General features: G+C 47.1%; 2 protein-coding genes and 1 pseudogene across 6 annotated transcripts; 1 reads left to right on the top strand and 2 right to left on the bottom strand.

The window, feature by feature from the left end:
* Nucleotides 1–592: 592 nt before the first annotated feature.
* On the bottom strand, nt 593–7349 carry C1qtnf12 (C1q and TNF related 12). Of its 2 annotated transcripts, XM_028891431.2 has the most exons (8): nt 4524–7349; nt 2572–2688; nt 2338–2458; nt 2096–2247; nt 1536–1644; nt 1275–1365; nt 1064–1142; nt 593–808 (listed from the first exon to the last, which is right to left on the bottom strand). In XM_028891431.2, the coding sequence occupies exons 1-8, from the start codon at nt 4680–4682 to the stop codon at nt 710–712; spliced, it is 927 nt and encodes a 308-aa protein (XP_028747264.1). In that variant the 5' UTR covers nt 4683–7349; the 3' UTR covers nt 593–709. The 2 variants fall into 2 exon arrangements, with proteins under 2 accessions (XP_028747264.1, XP_037059196.1); XM_037203301.1 differs by lacking the exon at nt 1536–1644.
* A 567-nt stretch (nt 7350–7916) lies between these two features.
* On the top strand, nt 7917–9217 carry LOC114708250 (annotated as a pseudogene).
* A 342-nt stretch (nt 9218–9559) lies between these two features.
* Ube2j2 (ubiquitin conjugating enzyme E2 J2) lies at nt 9560–22950 on the bottom strand. 4 transcript variants are annotated; one of them, XM_028891408.2, is made up of 8 exons: nt 22757–22950; nt 20382–20532; nt 17195–17325; nt 15870–15910; nt 12367–12469; nt 12145–12283; nt 11132–11212; nt 9560–10382 (listed from the first exon to the last, which is right to left on the bottom strand). In XM_028891408.2, exons 3-8 carry the CDS (start codon nt 17323–17325, stop codon nt 10098–10100), a joined length of 780 nt encoding a protein of 259 aa, XP_028747241.1. In that variant the 5' UTR covers nt 20382–20532; nt 22757–22950; the 3' UTR covers nt 9560–10097. The 4 variants fall into 4 exon arrangements, with proteins under 4 accessions (XP_028747241.1, XP_028747242.1, XP_028747244.1 ...); XM_028891409.2 differs by lacking the exon at nt 22757–22950 and adding an exon at nt 22598–22745; XM_028891411.2 differs by lacking the exon at nt 20382–20532.
* Nucleotides 22951–26877: the final 3927 nt, after the last annotated feature.

The following is a 26877-nucleotide window of genomic DNA, read 5'->3' as shown; positions in this document are numbered from 1 at the left end:
GTTATGGATGGCAAAACCAGAATTGCAACTGCCAAGACCCTTTGGAAAACACTGTGAGTGGATCCCAGACATGAAGCACTAGACATTTTATACTCTTGGACTTTGCTTTTGCTTTGTGACTGTACCCTAGTTCTTTTCTCTTGCAATAATAAATACTTAACTTGTTTTTTGATTTTACAGAAACCCACAATTATGAGGTCTTGGATATTTTAGAGAAATTACAAACTTAAGAGACTTTGGATTTTTGTTTTGTTTTTCGAGACAAGCTTTCTCTGTGTATCCCTGGCTGTCCTGGAACTCACTCTGTAGACCAGGTTGGCCTTGAACTCAGAGTTCCACTCGTCTCTGCCTCAGGGTCAACTCAGTCCCCAGCCCACAGAGCAGCTTTGCTGGCTTCCCCCCTCCTTCCCTCACTGCCTGGAAGTCTTTCTGGAGACCTTGTGAGGGGATTTCACTCTGGTCCCTCTTTGTGGCTACACTCTGCTCTGGGACTGCATGTGGACAAACTTCTGCTTGCTGTACATCTCCTGTTTATACCTTGGCCACTTAGTTGCCATGTCTACCAACACAATAACCAGACAGCACCCAAAAGTGGTGGAGAAATATGGAGCTCTTTATTGCTATGACGACTATGAACTGGCGTGCAGTCCTTTCCAGCTCCTCTAAGAAACAAGGTGTTGGCCCCTCAATCATCATCTCTTCAGCTCCGCTATGTACTCAAAAGCAGTCCGGAGAAACTGGAGCTGTTCTGAATGGTGAGGACTGCCCCAGCACTGTTGTCCACGAACACGGAGACATACTGTCCAGACTGAAGACATTACAGTGGGCATCATTACAAGTGGGTGACCCCAGCCCAGAAGCCTCCCCACCCATAGAAATAGCATTTGGAGCCAATACTCCTAACATTTGAAACACCATTCACACAGATCTAAAAATCATCCTAACCAGGCAGCACCCTCCTAGGCACAAGGGTTCAGAGGTCCTGAGCAACTACCTGCACTAGGCTGGAAGGCCCTCCCAGGCTAGAAGCCCACCTGCCTGTTCCCTGAGGCTATACCCTTACCTGTAGCTGCAGCAGCCCCTGAACCTGCACTGTGAAGATCCTGCTGTTGCTCTCCAGGCCTGATACAGCCTCCAGGGACCTGGGCATAGCACCACAGGGCAACAGTGTAGAGGCCACTGGCCCATGGTGCCCAGACACCCCTGAAGGTGGCTACTTGTGATCTCAGCCCAAGGACAGACCCCAGAGGACTGTGGTGGGGAGCAGGACTCACGTGTGGTGATGACACAGGGACTCAATACAGATGAGGACACGGATAGTGTCCCGGGAACGCAACCGACCTCTGCCCTGTAGCTCACTGTGGTCTATGGAGACAGCAGAAGGTAGGGGGCTTCTGTACATTGCCTACAACAGGCTCCAGTGTCTGCCAGGGTGGAGGGTGGTTGGCCCCAAGCAGAGTAAGTGGCATCTCTGAGGTACCCACCCTCAAGGGATAACCTACCTACCATCCATACTGTACATCAGGCTGACTCACCCACGTGCAGGCTGGCAGAAAACTGGAAGATGGCAGAGACTGGGGCTGTGAATCGGCCCAAGGCCAGGCTCAGGCCAGATCCCCGCAGGAAGGCACCCTCAGCAGTAGGCTGTGGGAATTAGGTGACTGGCTGGATTTCAGGGCCTGGACCCTCACTGTACACTCTAGCCAAGGGAAGTCACAACCCCAAACAGGTCTTTTCTGGGCCTCATTCTCTTTGTGGAAAGGATAGGGCTGACCTATGTGCCTACATTCATGTGGGCCTTAGAGCAAAGGTTCTAGGCTCCGATAGGTGGACAGGACCTGAAAAGCTATCATACAGAATGGCAACTCTAGGCCCGACTTTTGTCTTAGTATAATGTGGAACTCCTAAATTTTACAAAGGCTGGCCCTTATTCTCCACAATAGTATCACTAGGAACCAATACAGGCATGTGTCCAGCAACTGCCCAGTAGTGTCCGTGGACCCATCTTGCCAGTAGGTACCCACCCCTGTATCCTTTCTCCTTGGTATATAAGTCCAAAAGATGAAAAAGAATGTTAGTTCAGGTCCCCACTCACGGCCTGGAATCCTTGAAGTTCCACCAGTGTCTTCTTGTCCACTAGCACGGGGCCTTTCAAGCGGCAGTGGAAGGCCTCAGCCACCAGCCGCTGGCTGGGTTCCTGGGGTAACAATGTATCTGGTAGCCCTGAGAATCGAAGTTTCGTGGCCTCTGTGGGGAGGCCACTTTGGGTCAGGCTCCTTCTAGCCATGAAAAAGCCTCTTGGGCTTCTGAAAGAGGTTGGGTGCAGGGAAGTCTTACCTTTCAGCATCTCCTGAAATTCCTGAAGCAAGGCCTCTGGGGTGACTTCCATACCAGGGGAACCAGGGGGACCAGGAGGTCCCGGGGGTCCTGGGGGCCCTGGGAGACCCGAGAGGCCTCGCTAGAAGGTAAAAGTAAATAAATCTAAGTAGGACCCCCAGCCACCCCCTTCCCTGGGCTTAGAATCTAAAAGGAACCCATAGGGGCTGGTTCCACAGTAGCTCAGGGGCTTACCGACTTCTTATCCCGACCACGGCACCGCTTCCTAGAGGCCCCATCATCTGGCCGGCGGACAAAGTTCAGCCATGTCATGTGGGCATCTGAGAGCTCAGGTCCAGAGGCCTCTGGTGGCTGAAAAGCCAGAAAAGCAAGGCTAGTGTATTGACCACAAGGCCCTTGGTCTCTGTCCTGATATACCCCAAGATATCTATGAACTGCAGGTTAGTGGGAGGATTCAGGTATACAGAAGATGTCACAGGGGTAACTCAGGCCACAGCCCAAAAGGACCATCCTTGGTGATCAAAACCTAAATGTCACCATGGGCAGATGATTAGGATAGGCAAGGTGAGGTCTAGGGCTTCTGAAAAAGCAAGAACCTGATGCTAAATCACCTTGGGCCTTTGCAAAAATGACCATGACTCCTCTGGCCCTGCTCCCATGAAAGGCACAATGGACTCACATGGGAAAAGCCTGATATATCTCTGACAAGAGACTTGGCCTTAAACAAGACAAGGGGGCTATACATATAGAGATATGGCTGGGGAGAGTATGCTTGGTAAGGGCCGAGCCCATCTCTAGGGACAATTAGAATGAGAGGGAGGTCTGTATGCCAGGCTGGGACTATGTGGAATGGACAGGAGAGTAGCCACCATTAGCCTAGCTGTGATAATCTGGTTGCTTCAAGATGTTCCTGCCTTCATTGACCAGAGTAAGCCAAGGATCCTGGCCCAGTACAAGGTCAGTCCTAAGTAAAATCAAAGTGAGTACTGAAGATCCTAATCAGAAATAAGATGTTCTCCTCCAAACAGGTTAGTGGGCTAGGAAGGACAGGCAAACACTGCTTCCCCCTTGGGCCCCACCCAGAGAAAGATGCAAGGACATCTGAATACACCAAAATTCTCTATCCAGATCTGTCTGACCCCTTGGAACTAAGGGCATCAGACACAGCTGAGCCAAAGGCAAAGGCTGCAGGGAGATGTAGAATAAGCCCACCCCAGCACAAAAGGAGGGATACCTAGAGAGGGAGTTCCAGAGGCTCCACCTCTGCCAACGTCTTTCCAAACTGTCAAATGCCCTATCTCTAGGACAAGCCTGAGCAGGGCAGAAAAAAACTGCCACCACTCAATTTGGTAGGCACCACCTCTCTTCCCTAGTATCTAATGAGGATTACTTAGGACACACCACCTGCAAGAGCTCCCACTATAAGGAGTCATAATCTCCCTTCTGCCTGCCCAGGAACTAGCCCACGGCTTACCCTCCCTCAGTTCTGCTCAGCCTGTCTTATCAGGAAAATGGGGCCTCATGCTTGAGGTGGGCTGATGTGCTAGCTAACAGACACTCTAGAAAGGAGATGTAAGGGTCAAAGATTCAGAGCCAGGGGGTTCCTGATTGGTAACAGCTGTTTCCCTTCCTGTCCTGGGGGCCCCTAGGATGGCAGCAGTAGAGGCTTTGACACTAACACTCAGGAGAAATTCCTGTACCTAGAAGACTCTAAGAACAGGGCACTTTGCATGCAAGAAGCCACAGCAGATAAGACTACCACAGGATCCCTGGAAAGCACAGGGGACAGGCTAGTCAGGCTACTGCCTACTTCAGGAGTTATGTACATAAGGTGCCCCATTTACCAGTCTTCCTGAAGTCCTTCCCTACCCTCACCTGAAATAGCAATTATACCTAATAGCATCAGATTGCTGAGAAGCATGTTGGAGCTTCAAACAGTTAACTGTAGTCCACCAAGAATACCTCTTCTCAAACCCACCAGGCACGGCAGAGGGGGGCTCCCTACAGGCCAGCCCTTCTCCTGGCTGCAGCAAATTCTAAGCCAGGACCAGTGGCCAAGGTTTCAGGCAGTGCTCAGATTCTTCCCCAAGAAGAAAGGGAGCAGAGCTGTTGAGTTAGAGGGACAATCTGAGCTTTGAAGCTGTACTTAGTTCTGCACACCCATATGCACCCCAGCCCACACCTACCTTGAATAAGCCTGGCAATCCCTCGTGGTTGGGTGTGGTAATATTAGGGGACTCCGCACGAATGGCCAGCTGCTGAAGCCTCTTGGGTTCTTGCCATGCTCCAACTCCTGCAGTCTGCAGCCAGAGGAGGGCTGCTGTGGCCCAGGCCCAGGCCCACATGGCTCAATTTCCGAAGGCAGAGGCTTAGTGATAGGAGCCCAGGCCACTGTTCTCATGGGGGCAGCCACATTCAAAGCCCCTGAGCGGGGGCGAGGACCAGAGACAAGCCCGGCTGCCGCTGGTGCATGTCTGCAGGATGAGCCAGAGCAGAGCAGAGAGCTACTGTCTCCACCAGCCTCGTCTCCTGCATAGTACCCTTGCCAGTGCCCCGCCACCAAATGAGCCCTCCCTCCTTCCTAAGCCTCTCCGGCTCCAAGGGGAGGGTTCACACAGGTCTCATCCACCGCCTGGAAGGCGGAGTGGGGCGGGGCAGGGGCGGGACCCCATGACCAGTGATTCCATCACTCCTTTTTAAGAAGTAGGGAGGCGCAGAACTGCATCTCTCCTGCACAAGTAGTCTCTGGCCTCTTCTCAGCAGGATTTCTATTTAGTTAAGCTGGGGGTGGGAGTAGGGGTGCTGTTAATATCAACTCTGTTGCATCTTTTATACCCACACCTTCAGGGCAGTGAATCCCAAGTGATTTATTCACTTTAGGAAGCTGTCTACAAATCTCCCAGACCTTCCCACATACACCTCATTCAAGCCCAGATGCAGCTGCTCTACCTTAAACCCCCAACACAGGGCACTGGAAAAGCAGAACATCTCCATCACCTGGCTGCTTGCCCCTCCCAGCCAGTGATCCTCCTCTGCTTACATAAGGCCTACCAGACTGACCTCTGTGAAAAGGCACAGCAAGGAGAGGCTGGCCGTGGCAGTCTATCTTGACTCTACGCCAGGCACAGGGCCAAGTTCTACCTGCCCTCCTCCACTGGCAGTCCCCTAGGCCTGTCTCCTAAGAAGCTAGCACAGACCCAGGCTACACTGCAAGGGGGAGCTGCTCCCTGTCAATCTCTGACCAGTGTCATTTTCCCTTCATCACTTGTGATACAGGTCCCCAGAGGTCTTCTGAATCACCTTCAGGCTACAAGTTGGTTGGCTGAGGTCAAGCCAATTGAGTACCTTGGCCTCAGTGGTTCTTGTGAGAGTAGGCCAGGATTTCCAATAGCTAGATGACCTCCAACTGGTAAAAGCTGTGGCTAAGATAGCCAGCCAATGGTTCTAACTGCTCTATAAAGAAACAGGAGCTGCATCCCCAAAACACACTCGTTCCAGTGGTATTGGGTTCAGGTAAAGAGAACAGAATGCTCTAGAATAGAGCTCCTTCAAGTCCCACACCAAAGAAAAGTGAAAGGTGGCCAAACAAGCAAACCCAACTCCAAGCCACACCCCATTAGAGAAGCCTAACACACACACACTGGGATGGGGGAGTGTAAAGGAAGTGTCCATCCCTCATGTTCCCAGCTCCCAGAACAGCAGAGGTTGAAGTGTTCCACACATACTGTAAATGCCTCAAGCCCTCAAAAGTTAATTTGGCCCTTACCTTATGTTTACTGGTGAGGCTACTGTGGATGATGAGGAAGTACCAGCATTTGATCCCTGGCAGTGACCTGTACCCACTCAGCCTCTATGTCTGGAGTTCAAAGCTCAGGGTTGGGGAGGTCAAGTGCCTCAGCCCAAAGACCTCCTCCTCACACACACAGCACCCAGCTCTTCTGGGTCTACTTATGTCCTGGTGGCATAACTTTCTTAGTGCGACTGGAAATGGGATTCCCCAGCTCTGCCTTGCAGGCAGTTTGTAAGCAGGTAGGCTAGGAGGCTAGACTTGGCCTGTCACAGTAAGGACCTCATTTTAAGACTGGGGATGGACTCAAGTCACCAGCTTTTCAGCTTCAATATCTCCCTGCCACAAACAACTTAGAAAATAACCAAAGGATTCTACTTTGGTTTACAAGAACCCTGACCAAGAAGACCAAAGCAACCCCTAGGAGGATCAGGTCCAATGTCTGGCTCTCACCCCAAGTCCTTAGAAAGCAGCTTGACAGGAACCTAATATACAAGGAGGGTACTCCCTCTTAACCATTCTATAATGAAATTCCCAAAGGCCAGTCAGGCCTATAATCCCAGCACCTAGGAGGCAGACAAGAGAATTCAAGGCCAGCCTCTGCTACATAGTAAATTCAGGCCAGCCTGAACTATATGAGGCCCTAATTAAAAAAGAAATGCCCAAAGGCTGCCTGGGAGTTTTTTTTCCTAAGGAGAGGAACAAGAGGTGGCAGGGCTGAGATGGTTCCTCCCAAGGTACCTTTCCCTAAATATCAATAGGATGTGAGCTTTGGAAGAGGCTTTTCACTATACAAGGAAGATCTAATGGAGGGCAGTCCAGGGTGCCAATTGGCCCCACCAGTGACTTCTCCCAAGAAGGGTAACACACAAACAAGGTTAGACATGCTTGATCCAATGGAACAAAGGTCATCTTTTATTTGGGGTCAGTGCAGGCAACACACTGGATACAGGGTCCTGTAGCACCCAAAGAAACTAGAGGAGTGTAGTCCTAGGGTTAACCTACCAGGCCTCCTCAGCAGTCTTCAGTTGCTACACTAAGTGCGACACCTTGTGGTCAGAGAGCAGGCTGACTTTTTACTTCTATTTTAAGAACAAGCACTTCCTAAGATTTTCTTTCATTCTGGGCTGCCAAGAATTGAGATTTCAAACAGTGGTGGCATACACCTTAAATCCCAGCTCTTGGGAGGCAGAGGCAGGTGGATCTCTGAGCTTGAGGACAGCTTGGTCTACAGAGTGAGGACAGTCAGCACTACAAAAAAAAAACAAAACAAAAACAAAACAAAACCATGGGGGGGGGGACAAGTTTGAGTTTTCATTCAGAGAACACTACATTTTAAGTAAACAAACATTCTGTCTTATAAGAACTTCAGTGATGCTGCGCCCTGTGGTGGTATGTGTTCCCCAAAATATTGTGCACACAAACTTATCTGGGGTCAGAGAACAGAACAGCCACTAGATAGAGGCCAGAAAATGATGGCACACACACCTTTAATCCTAGCATTCCGAAGGCAGAGATCCATCTGGATCTCTGTGAGTTCAAAGCCACACTGGAAACAGCCAGGCATGGCGACACACGCCTTTAATCCCAGGTGGCAGGAAGCAGAAAGGTATATAAGGTGTGAGGACCAGAAACTAGAAGCTTTTGTCCTGGTTAAGTTTTTAGGCTTTTGAGCAGCAGTTCAGCTGAGATCCATTCAGATGAGGACACAGAGGCTTCCAGTCTGAGGAAACAGGATCAGCTGAGGAATTGGCGAAGTGAGGTTAGCTATGGCTGGTTCTGTTTCTCTGATCTTTCAGCATTCACCCCAATACCTGGCCCTGGGTTTGTTTTTATTAATAAGACCTTTTAAGATTCGCGTTATAGTGCCCCATGCTTCGCCGGCTTGGGTCCGAGTGGTAGAATCCGGAGGTGCTCAGAGACCCATAATGTCAATAGTCCATTCATCAGTCCATGACAAATGGGTTGTGGGGAAGGTGACTGGTACAGCAATGGTAAAAATTGCTAAAGTAAGAGCAACCAGGCTTGTTTTGGATCCCTACTTGCTAATGTACTTCAACAAGCGGAAAACCTACTTTGCTCACAATACCCTTCAGCAATGCTGTATTGAGGACATCGTGGTCCTCAGAGCTTTGCCCGTCGCAAGATCAAAGCATGTGAAAGCATGAACTGGCTGAGATCATTTTCAAAGTTGGTGGAGTTATCGACCCAATCACAGGGAAGCCTTGTGTAGGAACCACCTACCTAGAGAGTCTACTCAACTCAGAAACCACTAACCTAAGCAAAACTCTGGAAGAACTCAAAATCTCTCCCACCTAAGGAAGGAGGAGCCAAAGGGATTTCTGTATGTCTCCTCCATGGCTTCCATTACTAACCGTCCAGTTTCTCTTGTGACATTAATGAAATAGTAAAAGTTTAAAAAAAAAAAAAAAAAAAAAAAAAAGACCTTTAGGAAATAAGGAAACTTTGGAATTGATGCTAAAGAGTTACCTAAGTATAATGGAGTACTCCAGGACCAGGGAAGAACTAATGTCTAGTGCTAAAAGGAAGTTCAAGTCTATAGGGCTCACCCACTGCCACCATGCCATACATAGACACATCTCAGCCCATAGCTGCAGGCATTGTAGGCCGAGAGTTGTCAATCCACCTTTTGGCAACAGCATCAAAACCTCCCCTCAAGCCAGGCATGACTCTTGCTCACAGCCTACTAGAGGACATTAACACAGACTGCATGGCATTTAAGAACGAAGGTATAACTAAAAACCTTTCCAGGAGAGGGTATATACTAATTGTAAATTACAGAGCTAAACCAAAATCATCATGAAGGTTGCATTTCAGCTTTACCACTGGTCTCTGAAATGAAGTTGGTTTAGGAGACTCTTTTGGGTCCCCTGGTGATGACTGATGTCCAACACAGACTATGTCACTGCCTCCACCTGGTGCCTTACTGCAGATACATTAAACACAAACACTAAAAGGGTAAGATGTTGGCTATGATGGAGTCAAGTGTCTAAAAACTGAGAACTTGCCAGCTTAGACACTTAAATCTGATGTGTTTTCTGGGAAGTTTGCCTTTCCACGATCTGTAGAAATCAACATCTAATACAGGTCACCTAAAAAGGATGTTGCGAGAACTTGGAGAGCCTCAAAATAGCCCAGTCCATGGGGACCTGAATTTTCCACTGTCCATCAAGATAGGAAGAATACAGGCTCCTGGCCAACTGGACATAAGGAATTCAGAGAAAAGGCTCAATAGGCTCTCAGGGATGCTGCTTCTTCATCAAAGGAGCTGAAAGAAGGGACAGGTATTAAGGTTGACAGCAATACCAGGGCCACCCCCTATCCTCCAAGCCTTCACTGTAGTCTAGCCACTGTTTGTGGTCAGAGAGCAAGTTGACTCTTCTATCTTAACAAGAACAGAACAAACACTTTCTGTACGTATTTTCTCTCATTCATAAGCACAGTTTGATAATGAGGCCAAATTGCTCCTCTCCTAGACCCCCAACTACAGCTGTTACCAGTCAGCCCACTTAGCCCCCACTGGAGGTCTGCAGCACTGGCTCCACCATGAAGTCTTCAGCTCTTCCACTAAGAATACACACAGTATTTATTTGATAGGCATTTAAGTTTTATATTTTTAAGTGATCAAATCTAATAAAATGGGAAACAAAACAAAAAACAAAAAAAAAAACAGGTTTACTAAACAGGTCCAAAAGACAACACAGGAGATAAGCAATAAAACCAAAGCGTGAGTGGCCCTTGTCCACATCAGCCTCAAGAGGGAGTTAGGAACCTCCAATCTCCTCCAAATCACACATTTTGGTTTTTGCTTTCTTTTTAAGGTTTTTAAAAAGTGAATGAAGCCCAGGAGTCCAGCAGGCCATCCTGTGCTCAGCAGCATGTCCATCCCGCCTGCATCAAGCTCTGGCCCCTGCGTCCCTCAGCAGCAACTGCAGATTGCAGCTCTTGAGCCTCATTCCTGTGCTATGCTTCTCAGCACGTACTTGACCGTGTAGGCAAAGGCCGCAAACCCAACTATAACAAACAAGTTCGCCAAAGCGCCGCCCAGGAGTCCATGATGCCTGTTGGCCTGTGGGAGCCCAGCGAGGTTTGGGCCGGCAGCAGGTGCGTGCCCATTGAGGAGCTGGATCCCATTCTGGCCACGGTGCATCTCCCCATCAGGAACCACGTCTGGCAAGGGAAGGTTCTGGGGCCTGCTACTTAGTTCATCTTGTGCTTTCTGTTTCTGTTTAATTTCCTGAGAGAAAAACACAAGAACCCTCAGTTGTCTTAACAAATCTGTTCCTTTGGGAGCAGCACTCGAGTGTTTATACACCACCCAGAACACAGTTCTCCATTCCCCTGCAGTAGATCCTAACCCAAGAGAGTATAGCTCTTGGTCCCACTTAACAGGTGAGGAAACCAAGCAAGGTATCAACATGACTATTCTGTGCCTGAGCCAGGTGCCAGCAATGCCAAGTAACAATGAGCCATCAAGCATTACACCGCTATCCAGCTTGATGCTTCTGCTCATTGTCATGGTCTCAACTCCAGCCCAAACCAGGGAACACTTAACTCTTAACTCCACATGGCATAGTACATACCCAGCCCTTGCTGTAAGAAGCAACTGATATACCTCCTAGCCATTGCTGGTGGATCACTTGAGGGATGGCCACTGATTGGCAAGTTTCATGCCTCTGTGGGGACAGACTCAGCCCCCAACACTTGTACATGTCCCTAAGGATCTCCCCCATCACTGGGCTCTGTCTTTCCTGCACTGTAGGGTCCTGGAGAAGAGCCAGCTGTCACCCAAAAATGTGTACACCTGGAGGCGTAGCCAGCACAGACCCTTCTATGTCCTCCAGCAACATGGAGAGCCTGCAATCCCTCTAAACATCTACAGGAAAACAGCAGTAGGCACACACACATATTCTCTTTGGAAACAAATCTGAAAGTGTTTTTAACATAGGGGAAGATAAAACTGAGTTCCATGTTTGGCTTTCTTACCTCCACAACTTCAGGAAATAATTCACAAAAGACTTTATCTTTTAAATTAAACACTAAACTCTGTGCTGCCAGCTGTCTTTTCTAGGAAGAAAGAAAAGGGAAATATCAGCCAGAAAGCTAATTTTAATTTTTTTTTTTTAAGGTGGGGATTCTCTATGTAGCCCTGGCTGTCATGGAACTCACTCTGTAGACTAAGCTGTCCCCAAACTCAAAGAGATCCACCTGCCTCTGCCTCCCAAGAGCTGGGATTAAAGGTATGCACCACTACTGCCCAGCTAATTTAAATAAATTTTTTTTTAAATTCTTGCCAGGCAGTACATGCCTTTCTTTAATCCTAGCACTAGGGAGGCAGAGGCAAAGGGATCTCTTTGAGTTCAAGGCCAGCCTGGTCTACAAAAGGAGTTCCAGGACAGCCACAGCGTTACACAGTGAAACCCTGTCTTGGGGGGGGGGGCAGGGGTGGATTCTTTAAAAAGATAGATACGGTGGTGGTGCACACCTGCAATCCCAGCATTCAGGAGGCTGAGGTAAGAGGATCACTATAGATTCAATGCCAGCCTGCCCTACATAGTGAGTTCCAGACCAGTTCCACCCTACACTAATGAAACCCTAACAGCAAAACAAAACCTCAAAACAGATCTCTGTAGAGTCAAGGATTATAGAAAGCACTTAAAATGCTTTCTCGTCTCAAAAATTAGTCTTATGAAGGCTTAATTATGTTTTTGTTATCAATTAACATTAGAGAACTAAAACAAGCAGGGAACAAAATGTTGTGCAGCCCCTTCTCAAGCCTTACAAAGTCTCCTGAAGAGTACAGGAGTGTCAGTGATGCTTAGCAAGGACAAAAGCAGAGTTGGAGACAGAGTTGGGCAGTGAGGCCAAGGGCCATGTTCTGAGGCAGCCATAGCAGAGATTTCTACAGTGTGGCCAGGAACAGGGCAGAATCAGCCTAGGGTGAAAGGTTGGAGGCCACAGTGCCACAAGGCCCCGGGCGAGGCGCTGCCACACCTCACCGTGAAGTCTGATGTCTCTATGCTGCCCAGGGTGGGGCCCTTTTCCACCATGAAACTCAGAAGCCCTGTTAGAATGGTGGAGACAGACCACGCTGGATTCCATGTATCTGGGTGGAAATCTGTGATGGAGAGACATAGCCTGAAAGAGAGTGATTTTTGTCAGTAAGAATGCACATTTCCCGTGACCACAGACAGCTCAAAGCATTGCGTCACCTTGCTCACCTTGTGTTGCACTTAAACCTTCCATTGGGGGTTATCATGTAAATACTAGGAGGCTTAAATGGAAATTCTCTGGGAAAAATTAGTTTTCCATGATAATAGCCACCTATATCAAAAGAAAAAGTCTTATTAACTATTGTTAATTATTACCCTTCTTAACATCCAGGGTTACTGCTTCTCAATTCTCACCAACCTTTCCAGTTCCCAGCTGGCTTCCCAAGTACATGGTATCCCACTGCTCTCTCTCTATGCTGGCTCACAGGCTCAATCCACTACTGACTTTATTCACCAGGGCTCATGCTACACCAACACCCTCAGCCTGTCCCCCAGCTTCTGACTCTCCATCTATTACAACCATGCCCACAGGAGTCTATAACTATCACTTGCCCTACACTACAGCTACAGAACACCCCTTCTCTCTCCAGACTCATGTTCCACCCTTACTGAGAACTGAGTGGTCAGAAGAAAACTTGCAAGGGGTCCCAGCCTCCTACACTACTTCATTTGGTTCCTAGGAAATACATTCCTAGCACCAGCATTTGTCTGCAGGGAGAAAAATTAGGAAACACCCACTTGCATTTCAAAGAAAAGGGTCACATGAATGGATGTCAGGTATGAGCTGGTGAAAGAGGAATCTATATGACATATAACGCAAATTAGATAAGAAAACAACAAGCTATTGGACATCAGTTAACTATTTGCACTAAAGAACACACAAATGAAGGCTGAAGAGATAGATCAACAGTTAAGAGCTTCCTCCCATGCAAGCATGAAGATCAGAGTTTGGATTCTAGAACCCACATAACAAGATGGTCCCACACATGCCTACAACTCTTAATATTGAGAGTGATGGAGACCTGGGGCGTGTTGGCTGCTAGTCTAGCAGAAAAATAATGAGGTCAGGGAGACTGTCTCAATGGAACAGGGAGACATGATACACGTAAGTGTGGACTAGCACATGCATGTGCACACCCCTACTCCCAAACCTCCCACCCACTAAAATGTGATTCTTTGTGTATAAATACACATTATTTATTGATTGGTTGTGCTGGGGATTAGACCTAGGGCCTTGCACATTCTTTTTTTTTTTTTTTTTTAAGATTTATTTATTTATTATGTATACAGTGTTCTGTTTGCATGTATCCCTGCAGGCCAGAAGAGGGCATCAGATTGCATTACAGATGGTTGTGAGCTGCCATGTGGTTGCTGGGAATTGAACTCAGGACCTCTGGAAGAGCAGCCAGTGCTCTTAACCCCTGAGCCATCTCTCCAGTCCAGCCCTGCACATTCTTAAGCAAGCACTCTACCACTGATCCCTATACCTAATTCCAAGACACAGGTTAAATTACAAAGAATACTCAATGTTTGTGGGTAGTCATGGGTCTCACCCTCAAAACACGAAGATGTGCCAGGGGAATACTTTTACAAAAATGACCACAGCAAGACAGACCCTCTGCCCTGCAATCAAAGTCAGTTCTTGCCATGGAACACAATCAGCAAAAGCTCTTCTACATACCTACCCAAGAAGAGCACAGAGAAGTCTATGAGGGATGAGCCACAAGCACACCCTTGGCTAAAGTCTAGGGACAGAAACTCAGAGAACACAGCAGAACCATAGATGCCCAAAACCACTTTGTCAGGCTATGCTTCCCTACTGGCTTGTGCTTTGTCAGTATCAACTGGCTGGTGATAGGCACTGTTTCTAGGTTCTACATTATGCTCCACAATCTGTATCCCTGAACCACTGCTTGTTCCTCACTGCAAGAGCCACATAATATATGGGAAACAGTGGCTCTACCCATTTAATTCTCCTTTCAAAATATTTTTTTGGAATCTACTTTAGTTCCTTTGTCCTTTCATATAAATTTTAGAGTAAGCCTTAACATTACTAAAACATGAATAAGATTACATTAAATCCACGATTTGTGGTAAATTATTAGCAAACTTTCCTTAGGAAGCCAATTTTGTACTTTTAGGATGGGTGTGCTCAAGAGCACTAGGAATAGGACTATCATAGAGCTCCAGTCAAAGATGTTTGCAGTTACAGAGGAGCCATTAGGAAAGCACGGAGGAAGGGCCAGAATACCTCAAACACAGAGGAAGAACACACCAGGAATGTGGCCATCAACAGCATGATATACTAGAGGATAAGAAATTGAGGAAAGCCCTTGGCCAAGACAATTTAGAGGATTCCTTATAGACTCCAGGAGAATGTTATCTGCAGCTAGTAGTCCCATTGAGTAGGCACAGCTGAGGAGGGTAGTAAAGAGGGGATGACAAGGGTTCAGTAAACTGGCAGCCTGAGGGACAGTACCCACAGAAGAGGATAAGGAGATGGGAGAATAGGGATTCCAGCACTAATGGCTAAGACAGTAGAGAAAAGGGTTAGGAAACGGGACCAGGTGGAAGCACAGTGACAAAGTCAGGGTTCAGTTGGCAAAACTAGGTAATCTCCAAAACTCTGCTCATGCATCCTTCACTTCAGGACCACACTCTTTTCTCCCTGTGTCCAGCCATTCCAACATCAACAAACCTTGGCTGGTCTAGCACTAGGAGAGGTCCTGTCACACAGGGTTTAAATGTTTACTATTTACTTTACATTTTAAAAAGAGGATGGAGAGGTTCAGCAGTTAGGGGCACCTACCTGTTGCTTTTGTAAAGAACCTCCTCTCTGGAGTGTTCCACAAGGTTTCCACCTATAGGCAAAGACCTGTTGTTTTTGTCGTCTTAAGTTAGGCCTGATGGCTGGAAGAAGAGGCACTGCCCACTTGGCCAGTGCTCTGCCCTGGGCTTGCCTGTGAGATGGTGTCAATCTTGCCATAGGACCCTAGAAATATGGACTAATTTGTCAAATCACTGAGGGCCCTAGTAACATCTGGTTACCTGAGGGATCAGGACACCAGGTCAACATTAGCAAGCAATAAAGAGATAAGAACCTGTTAGGTCCTATATCCCTCCTAACCCTCACATGCCTCCACTTAGCTTGGAAACTATTCTGAAGACATTAAAAAATACCTTGCACTAATTTTTTGACAACATTCCCTTCGGCCTTAGAAACAGAAGAATGTTTTGCTATTTATTCCAATCTGTTTTCCCCTGGGCTGGAAAGATGGCTCAGCAGTTAAGAGTACTTGCTGTTCTTGCAAGAGGATCCAACAACCACATGGTAGAGCACCATCATCTCTAACTCCAGGATCTGACCCACCCCCTCTTCTGTGGGTACCAGGCACACACATGGTACACAAACATATAGTCAAGCAAATACCCATACATATAAAATAAAGTTTAAAAAAAAATCTTTTCCCCACCTCTAGCCAACATAAGAGGCCAAGGAAATGCAGATGGTAATTACAAACAGTCCAGAAATACCAAAATGAGCAAACATTTCTAGGACTTAAGAAAAATACTAGGATGAGATTCAGGTAAATCTAATTTAACTACTACATATCCAAAACAGAAAGACTTTTATTTACACTGATAGGAATGATTCTTTTTTTTCTACTCACCTTCATAAGGAGTCATCTCAGGGCCTCGGACAACATAATGCCTGAGAGAGAGAAGCAAATTACTTGATCTGTAGACCATGAATTCCCTAAAACTATAAAGTTCTCACAAAAGGCCTGGCACTGATGTTTGTGGGCAATACCCATCACTCTAAGCAAAAAAGAGACATACATACACATCATGGCTCATGCTAAATCCTTCTCTCCTAGGAGATTGTGTTTTAGTGGGTGGCAGGCACAGGTGCCTAATGGCCACTCAAACAGAACCTGAGCAACAAGTGTCTGATGAGTTTCTTCAGTGACATGTCACATGTGCTGTCCTCACTGTTGGGGAGCTAAATGTGCTTTGAGCAAAAGCCCAAGACCAGGAATCTAGATGCTTCTTTCTGCATTCCTGCGGACTTTACCTCACCCACCTCTTCCCTTTGTTGTTGTTGTTTTAATCTTTTCGTACTAACAAATCTCTCTCTCTCTCTCTTTTTTTTTTTTTTTTTTTTTTTTTTTTTTTTTTTTTGGTTTTTTGAGACAGGTTTTCTCTGTGTAGCTTTGGAGCCTTTCCTGGAACTCGCTCTGTAGCCCAGGCCTGCCTCTGCCTCCCAAGTCCTGGGATCAAAGGCATGCGCCACCACACCTGGCATTAGGCATTAAAGTATTTTTTAAAAAATCAAATTCACCAAAGCAAGAGAAATGTTTAAAAAAAAAAAAAAAAAACCACAACTGGGCCACACTACACAGGCTAGCCTGGAACTCAAGAGGTCCACCTGCCTCTGCCTCCTGAATGCTGGGATTAAAGGTGTGTACCACACCCAGTGAGAAATGCTCACCAAAGCTGGCAATGAGCATTTCCACAGAGAACATGTAATTTCAGGACTCTAAATTTTTAACACAGCAAAAGAACTACCAAGAAACAAATATTTTCCACAAGCTCTGTCAGCTTGAGATTTGTGAGCACTTGGCCTAGGCTGGAGTCAGGGGTTAGTGTCAAGACTTTGCCACCAATGCTCCCAGGCTAGACAGCTAATTCCCAGTATCAGGAAGCAAAATGCAGCCTTATCCTAATTCACATGAACAACATCTGAGAGCTTTGTATACCCAAAGCCTGCAATGAGGACTACCCAAGATTTTTCCTTTCAGTCCTAGCCTAAGCCAAGCAGAACTCCCTAATATTCTTGACATGGCATTCATTGCAAAGCCCAGAATAGACAGGCATCTCAAGTGTCTATCCATAGCTGAGGAATTAACTACTGCCTCTGCCCACCAGCTAGACCACTACAGAACCTGCAAGAGAGTTACTATGCTGCAGAGTGAGCAAGAATGCAGAATCTTACCATTCAAGAATATTTGAAGGGAGGGGCTCTGCACAGATGTAAGGCACCGGATCTTTCTTAATTCGAAGGTAGTCCTGTTTCAACCTTTGTGTTGCTGTTGTTGGAGCTCTCTTATTGCTGTTATTGCTCATCTATTTAAAAAGAAAAAGAAAAAGCATCTCTACGTACAGAGAACATAAGAACATACACATGCATTCCTTACTATAGACAACTTCAGATGACTGACTACCTCTGCTTTCCTTTCTGCAGCCCACCAACCATCAAGCCCGTCCCTCAGTTCTTTTTCTGTATGTCCCTACCACCATCACCGCTTTCACTTATGCAACGTGATACCAAGTGTCTAACACAGATGTAAGGCATAAAGAACCATGAAACTGCATTGCTGTCCTCAAAGAATTTACAGATTAATTCATTCAAGTGGGATCTGGGTAGGTATGCTGAAGCCAGCCTACACCAGCTCTACATATCCTTTAACTCTGTTCAGCAACACCTCGGTAATGAACATTTCACAACAGGAAATTAGTGAGTACCACAGGCCTTCTCCTGGCCTGGAAGCCTGTTATACATTTACCACTGATCACAATTAACAGCAGTAGGGCAAAGAGATGATGTGATACTTTCAGAGATCTAGATGCATGTACTAGGCAGAGGAGAAGGCATGTTTAGGGGAGCACATTGGTCACCATGTCAGGCAGGAGCTCAAACACAGTGAAGGAAAATGAACAAGACTAGCCAGAGAGTCAAGTCAAACTACCAGAATCCCGAGTTATAGGCCCCAGTCTTATGGTACATGTGGTGGTCTAAGTAATAATGGCTCCCATAGGCCCCACTGCAAGTGGCACTATTAGCAAGTATGGCCTTGCTGGAGGAAGTGGATATTGTAGGGTAGGCTTTAAAGTCTCAGATGCTCAAGCTAGGCCTAGAGAGGCATTCACTTCTGCTGCCTGTGGATCAAGATGTAGAACTCTCAGCTCCTTCTCCAGCATGTCTGCCCACATGCTGCCATGATGATAATGGACTAAACCTCTGAAACTGTAACCCAGCCCCCAATTAAATGTTTTCCTTTATAAGAGTTGCCATGGTTATGGTGTCTGTTCACAGCAATAGGACCTTCTATGAGGAAGGTCACTCTGGGGCCTCAACATAAGGCAGCAGTAAAGGATACATACAGGGAGTAAGACCATGACAATGCTAAAGAGAAAGAACTAGGGCTTTTGCGATGTCTTGGTAAGCAGGTAAAAGTGATTGCCAGGCAAGACTGATGAAAGGAGTTTGATCCTCAGAATCCAGATAGTGAAAGGGAAAGTACTATCTACTTCAAGTTGTCCTCTGACATTCACACACAAGCCCACAGACATGCACAAACATGCATGCATCCACAAACAATAAATAAATATATATATAAAAACTTTTTAAAAGACTGGAGAGATGGCTCAGCGGTGAAGAGCACTGGCTTTTCCAGAGGACCCGGGTTCAATTCCCACATGGCAGCTCACAACTGTCTGTAACTCCAGTTCCAGGGGATCTGACATCTTCATACCAAAGCACGTAAAAAAATAATTTAAAAAAAAAAAAAACCTTTTAAAAGAGAAGAGACCAACTGGATGTGTTGACACACATCTTTAATCACAGCACTTGGAAGGCAGAGGCAGTCAAATGTCTGAGTTGAGGCCAGCCCAGTCTACATAGTGAGACTCTGTCTCAAAAAAGAGAAAGGACTGAATCAGGGACTCAGACCCGTTAGCTATACTCCAAAAGGAGGAGGCAGTGATGAATTGAATAGGGTTCCCTCTGCCACAGATGTCAGAAGAGCTCCTACTTGTTCTCTTTTCTCATGATAAGAAAGAAACACAAAATTCTACAACTTAAAAAAAAAAGTGTGAATACTACTAGTCTAAAATACAATTGAGGGGCCACTTAGGGGTATACAAATTAGAGGAGATAGTAGGCTGGTGAGGTGGTTCAGTGGATAAAGATACTTGTTGCCAAGTCTGATGACCTGAATTCCCAGGACCTATATGACAGGAAAGACTACCACAAGCTGTTCTCTGACCTCTACACACATGCTATGGCACACACCTCCCCAGTACCAAAAATGAATAGTATATTTATTTTAAGTTTAAATGAAAAAAGCAGGAGATGAACTTGACTATAACAGAGCAGGTTGGACATGGGCAGTTACAGATGGCCATATCTTGTGGTACTGAAAACCCAGATTTGCCCATTGAAGCCTCCTCCTTTTCTTCCCACCACTCTCTTGGCCACTCTATCCCTAACCTGTCTCACACAGCGCTGTCTGGTCACTTTAACCATGACTATAGACATCAACGAACATCAATAATAGCTGTGATTCCCCATCTTGACCTCCCAAACTAGATAAACCTAAAGTCAACCCTATCCTGTCCTTTGTATGAATTATTCCCAGCAGAGAGCCACATGTTTTTTCACTCTTCAATATTTGCTTATACATATTATTTGAGAGTCAACAACTTTTAACCATTTGGCCTAATTTCTTGGTAGACAATCACCACAGACCTCTGCATCTGCCTCCTCTACCAGGATATTGATACCTCATGACAACCAAGGTATCTCTGTACCCTCAGGGCCTACAGAGGGGATAGCTCAGCCAGGGTATCCACCACAATCCTCTTATGTGCACAATATCAGCCAAAATGCCCATGTGGCTTCTCAATTGGGGAAATGGGGTATGAACCTAATCCATGCATTACTTGTTCACTTCCTTCTAGTCCCAATAACCATAATGCAGGAAACACATTACTTTCCTGTCAACCACAAGAACCTCAAATCTCTTCACATTTCACCTTGTGCACTAAAATCAATGCAGTTTAACCATCTACTCCCCACCAAAGACAGCAGATAAATGGCAACAGCTTCTTTATCTGCCAAACTCCTCAAATAACCCATCTAGACATAGTTCTCATAGCACCTAGTAAAGCCCATCTTCCCTGCCCAGTTTGGACTGGTAGAAAATACACCTACATCCTTCCCTAGCTAGTCTGAGCTACACCCATCAGGGTCCTCCCTGACTTCCCTAATCAAATGCTTCCTTTTCTGTTCTTCACAACCACACCACCACCGCCATCGCCGCCGCCGCCACCGCTGCCACCACCACCACCACCACCACCACCACCACCCCCCCATGGTCTAAGATATAGTGCACAAGAACCTTTCTGGCTTTTGCCTGATGCTTCCAAGAATGTTCACACCAGGAACAAGGTTACAGTCCAGCATGGCCAAGAAATGCTTCCAGAAAGCATTGTCCCCAAGTTCTTGGCTTCAGAAGCCATGTGGGCCAGAGAGCTCAACTTGCCCAGCACCTAGTAAGAAACAAAGCAATAGCCAATGATCCACAAGCAGAACCACAAGATTCTTTCTCTTATATTCACCCTTGAAGTTAACACTCCAACATGTACAAAATAATTTCAGTGGGTAATCCCAACACAACTATATTTGGATTCAGCTAAGTGACCAGATAGGATGCATAATCAAAGTTAGTGGACACACAACAGTAAACTAGCAAGGTAGTTGTGCCAGGTTATAAATGTAACTCAGTTGGTTAGTGCTTGCCTAGCATGCAGGAAGCCCTTTGATTCCTGGCACCACATAAACAGAGAATGGTGGTGCATACCTGTACTCCCAAAACTGAATAGGTAGAGGCAGAGGATCGTAAGTTCAAAGTCATCCTAGGCTATATAGCTTGGAATACATGAGGTCCTGTCTTGGGGAAAAAAAAAAAAAAAAAAAAAAGGAAGGATAGACAGACGGACAGGTGTGGTGGCACACATCTTTAATCCTGGCACTTGGGAGGCACAGACAGGTAGATCTCTGTGAGTTCAAGGCCAGCCTGGTCTACAGAGTGAGGTCCAGGATAGCTAGGGCTACAAAGAGATACCCTATCTTTAAAAAACCGACCTTGTCTAGTCAAAGGTCCCTCTCATATTTGCTTTTTAACTTTTTTTTTTTTTTTTTTTTTTTTTTTTTTTTTTGAGACAAGGTCTCACTTCATAGCTTTGGCTGTCCTGGAATTCACCATGTAGACCAGACTGGTCTCAAATTCAAAAATCCTCCTGCCTCTGCTCCACAAGTGCTGATATTAATGGAATGTGCCACTATGACCAGCTTTAACTTTTTTTTTTCCTTTCAGCACTGGAAATTGAACCCAGAGCCTCACACGTGGTAGGCAAGTATTCTATCACTAAGCAAATGCCCAACCTCAAACTTACTTTTAGACATAAAAATCATAATTAAGATTCAACTACTCAGTTGCCCTAACCGATCCTCCTTTACCTCACTCAGAACAACACTTTCTTTCATGATTCTGGGGGACTGCAGGTGACAAGAAGCAGCCAGTCAGTCACTAGCAGAGTAAGTCTTTTCTGTCCCACATTACTGTGCCAAGGTGGCAGTTCCTTTTCTTCTGGACATCTCTCTCCTGTACCAGTACAGTCAGCCAGGTGATGGTGTGGAATAAAACCTTGGCCTGAGTGATCAGAAGGGTATATGACACACCCAAGGCCAGGATTTTCAGGGAGTTTTACCTTCTCCAGAATTACTTCACTGGCTGGATGAAAGCCAGGGGCTCATAGAAGCAGCCCAACCGCCACTCTCTCACACACACCTGAGAATGGAGCTGACACTGAGTTCAGGAACACCATGATGTGCAGACTAACGAGTCCAAGTTCCAGTACCTAGACCTAGCTCTGGCTGAAGACCATACACAGAACTTTCCAATTAAATAAAATCCTATAATTCCTTTTTTCACCCTTGAAGCTAAATTACCATTTCACACACCTGGAATGAATAAAAGCCTTGTACCACTGCTTACAAAAAGGCTGTTTTTATGCACTTGTTAGCTTACAATGGACCATGGCTTTATCTCTTCAAAGTTGTCTATCTGGATCTGACAAAATGTTGGGAATTTGACCTGTGTTACCTACTAAGTGATGTACAATGAAAAGGAGGTGAAGTCATTGGTTGAGGATCTGTACTTAGTAAAAAGTAGAGAGTAAGTCCCCACCGTATTCATCCCGCCCCCCGCATAGGGCAGGGTCTTGTTCAGGGGCCAAGTCGCACTCTTACTTTCAAGTGTTCTGTTACCTCCAAGGGCATAACGGTGGACACGATCGTTTCTGTTGGGGTTTATTAAGTCGTCTGAGGTTCTAACTGTCCAAGATAAGAGGGGGCACTCAACGGCTGCCACCCCACAAAACAAACTCACCGGATACGTTCACAAAGATCAACCCTGGCTACTCCTGGAAGTATTTCAAGTGCACCAACCAACAGGCCTCTTCGTGAGAGATTCTGCCGCGTGGCAAACCAAATCTCTAACCTGCCCAAAGGACCAACCCCAGCCAGGAACCCCAAGCGCCCTCGGTAACCGACCTCGGGTCCGCAAAGGGACGCTCCGGGTCGGGGCACAGCGGGCGACGTAACGAACAGGACTGGACGTGCGGAGTCCCCCGAGTCCCCGCCCGCCGCTCTGGCCGGCTCCGGCGGGGCGAACGAGCGGCCGGAGGCCCCGCGCAGTCCGCGAGCGCTCACCTCTCCCTGAGGCCGCCGCCGCGTTCAGGTTCGCCGTGGTCGAGGCCAGAGCAGGGTGCGAAAGAGTGAGGCCCGTTCTGTGAGCCGCACCCGCGCTGGGACTTAGCCCACCGCACCCGCCGCAGCGTCTTCGCTGCTACCGCCGCTCAGCTTCCAAGATGGCCGCTCGAGGGGGTGGCCTGGGCACCGCTTCCGCTTCCGGTGCGCTGTTTGCGAGGGGAAGCACTTCTCTAGGCAGCTTGGTGGAGGGCTCTACTCTCCGTTTCTGGGTGTCCCGGGTATCTTAACTGTCTTGGAGTAATTACGTCCCGCCGCTGCGTAAAGCGTTGCTGGCGCGTGCGCACTGGAGAAGAGCTCGGGGGAGGGGCGGGGAGCAAGTAGCTTGACTCCTCCAGCAGGCTCGCGGGACAGGATACTGTCTGGCTGGCACCCCAGGAACAATAAGTGGCTGCAGGCATCCCTCAGTGCCCCTGTCCCCCATATCTCAGGCCAGTCTGGGACGCCAGGTCCAGAGAAAAGATGACCCGTGAGTTCACCACGATCCTCTTAACTCGAGGATTCCGGGCCTAGAGGTCATCTAGCCTGCCCTCGCTGCCCCTCTAGCCATGAAGACTCCTGTGTACAGCGCAACTGATAGGCATAGGCATAGCCAACCCTGTGACGGCCTCCTAGCCCTGAGGACAGACGTCCTCATAAAAATAGTTTCTGTATTTTTTTTGTACCAAACTTTCGATCCAGTTCATGAATACTGTCATTATGCTCGAGGACATTTCTCTAAGACGGGTTTCCTCTTCCATGGCCTCCTTCCTGGCCTTGGAGAGGGGAAGTGTCACATCTTGGTCACTTGGCCAGGCCATCTGGCTGCTAGTGGGGATGTTCTGAGTACTAGTTTGGGCCCTGACAGCTGGAGAAGCTGGGCAGAGAGGCTGATAGATGTCCAGATTTCCCCAGACCCTCATGCTCACATTCCTGCCTCACCTTTGCATTTCTGGGATGCTCAAATTTGTTCTCATGTTGGTGACATATATGTCACACACACATCCCATGCCCTTGACCCAGCACCTTACCCTTTCATTTGCTTGTGAACTCAATGTATGTAGGTTCCAGGAAACCAAGCTGGATGTGGCGAGTGTTGGGACTCCACCTTGCAGGGCAAAGTAGGGCTGGGATCTGGACAAAAAAACCTGGATGGTCTCACATCCTCTTTGGTCACGTGAGAAGTAGCTGGAGACTGGACCAAGTGGTGCTTGGGATGTCCTCAGGCTGCTCCAGGGATGCAAGTTTGGGCTACGAAGCAGAGGCAGTCATTGGCAGTGCCTAGCCAACCAGATATGTAGGCCAGAATTGCTGTTCAACTTAAAGTTCTCATCCTTCACCATGACCCTGACTGCCTCTGAGCATCAACAGTGGGCTCACTAACTGATCGTTGACAATTGATGGCTAAGACTCAGCACTGTGGTGATGTGTACCCCAATATATTAGTAAACAATATATTGGGGTACTAAATATATATTATATATAAGCATATGTTTATATATATAAATAAATATCTAGGGATCAGAGGACAGAGCCAGCCACTAGATTAGACATAGAGGTCAGGCAGTAGTAGCACACTCCTTTAATCCTAACACTGGTTTACCATAGAGGTCTGGAGGTCTGTACAGACATACAGGAAGTGATAGAGATGGGCGGAAAAGGAAGTGATGTAGCTGAGCAGAGAGAGGAAGTAAGATAGCAGGGCACGGAAAGGTATATAGAGCCTAAGTATACAGGAAGTAGCTCTCTTGGGCTGAGGGTTTTTTCTAACAGTAAGAGCTTGTGGCTGGCTTGTTCTATTCCGCTGATCTTTCAGTTTTCACCCCAGTATCTGGCTCCAGGTTTTTTATTAATAAAACTGTTTAGCAGTTTGTGTTACACAGCACTGTGAGTCCAGCAGTGGCCATTGATTCACAGGGCAGGTGGTGGATGAGCCCATCACCTTAGTTGTGATCTGGCCTGCTGGGGAGTGCCCTACCTGTCAGCCCACCATGGCAAGTTAGCCCTGGGAGACCAGTGGCTTCTCTCACTGACAAATTCAGAAAACACATCAGAGAGACCCTTTGCCTCCTCCTTCCCCAGAGCTCTATGGTCCCTAATCAAGGTAAATTAAGTCACCTTTGTTATTTTGCATTTTTTGTTGTTCCAGAGCTGAGGGCCAAACCCAGGGCCTTGTTCTTGCTAGCAAGCGCTCTACCACTGAGCTAAATCCCCAACCCAAATTAAGCCAATTTTAAAGGATGCAAAGTTAGAAAAGAGGCCATTCTGCATAGAAAAATAATCATGGGCTCTCTGGAACATACATTGCTGGCTAGTTTTATGTCAATTTGACACAAGCTAGAATCATCTGAGAGGAGAGAACCTCAATTAAGAAAATGCATCCATAAGATTGGGCTGTAGGGCATTTCTTAATTTGTGACTGATGCAGGAGGGCCTAGGCCATTGTGGGTGGGGTCACCCCTGGGCTGGTGGTCCTGGGTTCTATAAGAAAGCAGGCTGATGCTGGGCAGGATGATGTTTGCCTTTAATCCCAGGCACTCAGGAGGCAGAGGCAGGTAGATCTGAGTTCCAGGCCAGCCTGGTCTACAGAGTGAGGTCCAGGATAGCCAGGGTTACACAGAGAAACCTTGTCTCAGCAAACAAAGCAGGCTGAACAAGCCATAAAGAGAAAATCAGTAAGCAGCACTCCTCCATGGCCTCTGCATCAGCTCCTGCCTCCAGGTTCCTGTCCTGCTTGAGTTCCTGCTCTGACTTCCTTCAGTGAAGAACAGTGATGTAGAAGTGTATGCCAAATAAATCCTTTTATGGTGGTTTGAATAGGAATGACCCCATGGGCTCATATATTTGAATGATTGGTCATTAGGGAGTGGCACTAATAGGTATGTCTTTGTTAGGGTAGATGTGGCTTTGTTGAAGGAAGTGTGTCACTGAGGGTGGACTTTGGGTTTTCAAATGTTTAAGCCAGGCCCAGTGTTTCTCTCTCTCTGTGCTGCCTGCCAGTCCAGATGCAGAACTCTTGGCTCCTTCTCCAGCACCATGTCCGCCTGCGCATGGTCATGGTGTCTCATCACAGCAATAGAAACCCTAACTAAGACACCTTTTCCTCACCAAATTGCTTTTTTTCATGGTGTTTCATTGCAGTAGTAGTAACCCTAAGACAATATGAATGCAAACGACAGCCAGATCTTGGGCCATAACCATTCTTCGACCTGCTTGTCCTTGTATAAAATGAAGCACTAACATACCTACCAGGGTAGCATGAATACCTGAACTATCATGATGGTGAGGCTGCAGAGAGAGCCCAACTCAGAGCCCCCCAAATCCTGAGCACACCTGGCTTATACCTGAAGGAACAAGATATTGGGATATATGGGGACAGAAGTAGCCCGCAGGTTCTGCCAGAACCAGAGACCTCACCTCACCAGACACACCTTCAACTTTCTGGGCAATAGGACTCAGGTCTCTCTCTATAAAGCTGGTGGATGACCTACCAGCAGGAGGGGGTGACTAGAACCTTCTTGAACTCCAGAACCAAACCCCTAAGGATAGGAGCCATCTTTCTGAAATGGGAGAGCCTAGGGTTTGCCTCCAGGATATACCTCCAGTTTTATGGAGCAGGGAAGCTGAGTTTTAGGGAAAAAAAGCTGATCACTACTCAGCATTTTGGGTACTCTCCTTAATGTTGTAACAGCTTCCAGAAGACCAAGAAAGTCTGGAATTCAAAACAAAACAAAAACCCAGCATGGTGGCAAACACCTTTAATCCCAGCACTTAGGAGGCAGAGACAGACAGATCTCTGTGAATTCGAGGCCAGCCTGGTCTACAAAGTGAATTCCAGGACAAGTAGGGCTGTTACACAGAGAACTGTGTCTCAAAAAAACAAAACAGCACTCTCCAAGAGCCAGCAAGATGGCTTACTGGATAAAGGCACATGCCACCAAGCCTGATGGCCCATGTTCAAGAGCCAGGACACACATGGTAGAAGGAGAATTTTGACCCCTGCAAGTTGTCCTCTGATTGCAACATACTGTGGCACACACACCTACACACATACACACACACACCACACACACACACACACACAC

The sequence above is a fragment of the Peromyscus leucopus genome, chromosome 2 (assembly GCF_004664715.2).
Source record: "Peromyscus leucopus breed LL Stock chromosome 2, UCI_PerLeu_2.1, whole genome shotgun sequence".
NCBI lineage: Eukaryota > Metazoa > Chordata > Mammalia > Rodentia > Cricetidae > Peromyscus > Peromyscus leucopus.
Note: the sequence above shows the minus strand (reverse complement) of the source record. Positions and strands in the feature narration are given on the sequence as shown.

Bases quoted from the DNA above. Each gene is read 5' to 3' on its own strand.
- C1qtnf12 (XM_028891431.2), bottom strand. From the start codon at position 4,682: ATGTGGGCCTGGGCCTGGGCCACAGCAGCCCTCCTCTGGCTGCAGACT. The intron at 2,689-4,523 runs GTAGGTGTGGGC...CTGGCTTTTCAG, and splicing joins GATTGCCAGGCTTATTCAAG to CCACCAGAGGCCTCTGGACC. The intron at 2,459-2,571 runs GTAAGCCCCTGA...TTTACCTTCTAG, and splicing joins GTGGTCGGGATAAGAAGTCG to CGAGGCCTCTCGGGTCTCCC.
- Ube2j2 (XM_028891408.2), bottom strand. From the start codon at position 17,325: ATGAGCAATAACAGCAATAAGAGAGCTCCAACAACAGCAACACAAAGG. The intron at 12,470-15,869 runs GTGAGTAGAAAA...CTTTTGATATAG, and splicing joins TGAGATGACTCCTTATGAAG to GTGGCTATTATCATGGAAAA. The intron at 11,213-12,144 runs GTGAGGTGTGGC...CTTTCTTCCTAG, and splicing joins TAGAGACATCAGACTTCACG to AAAAGACAGCTGGCAGCACA.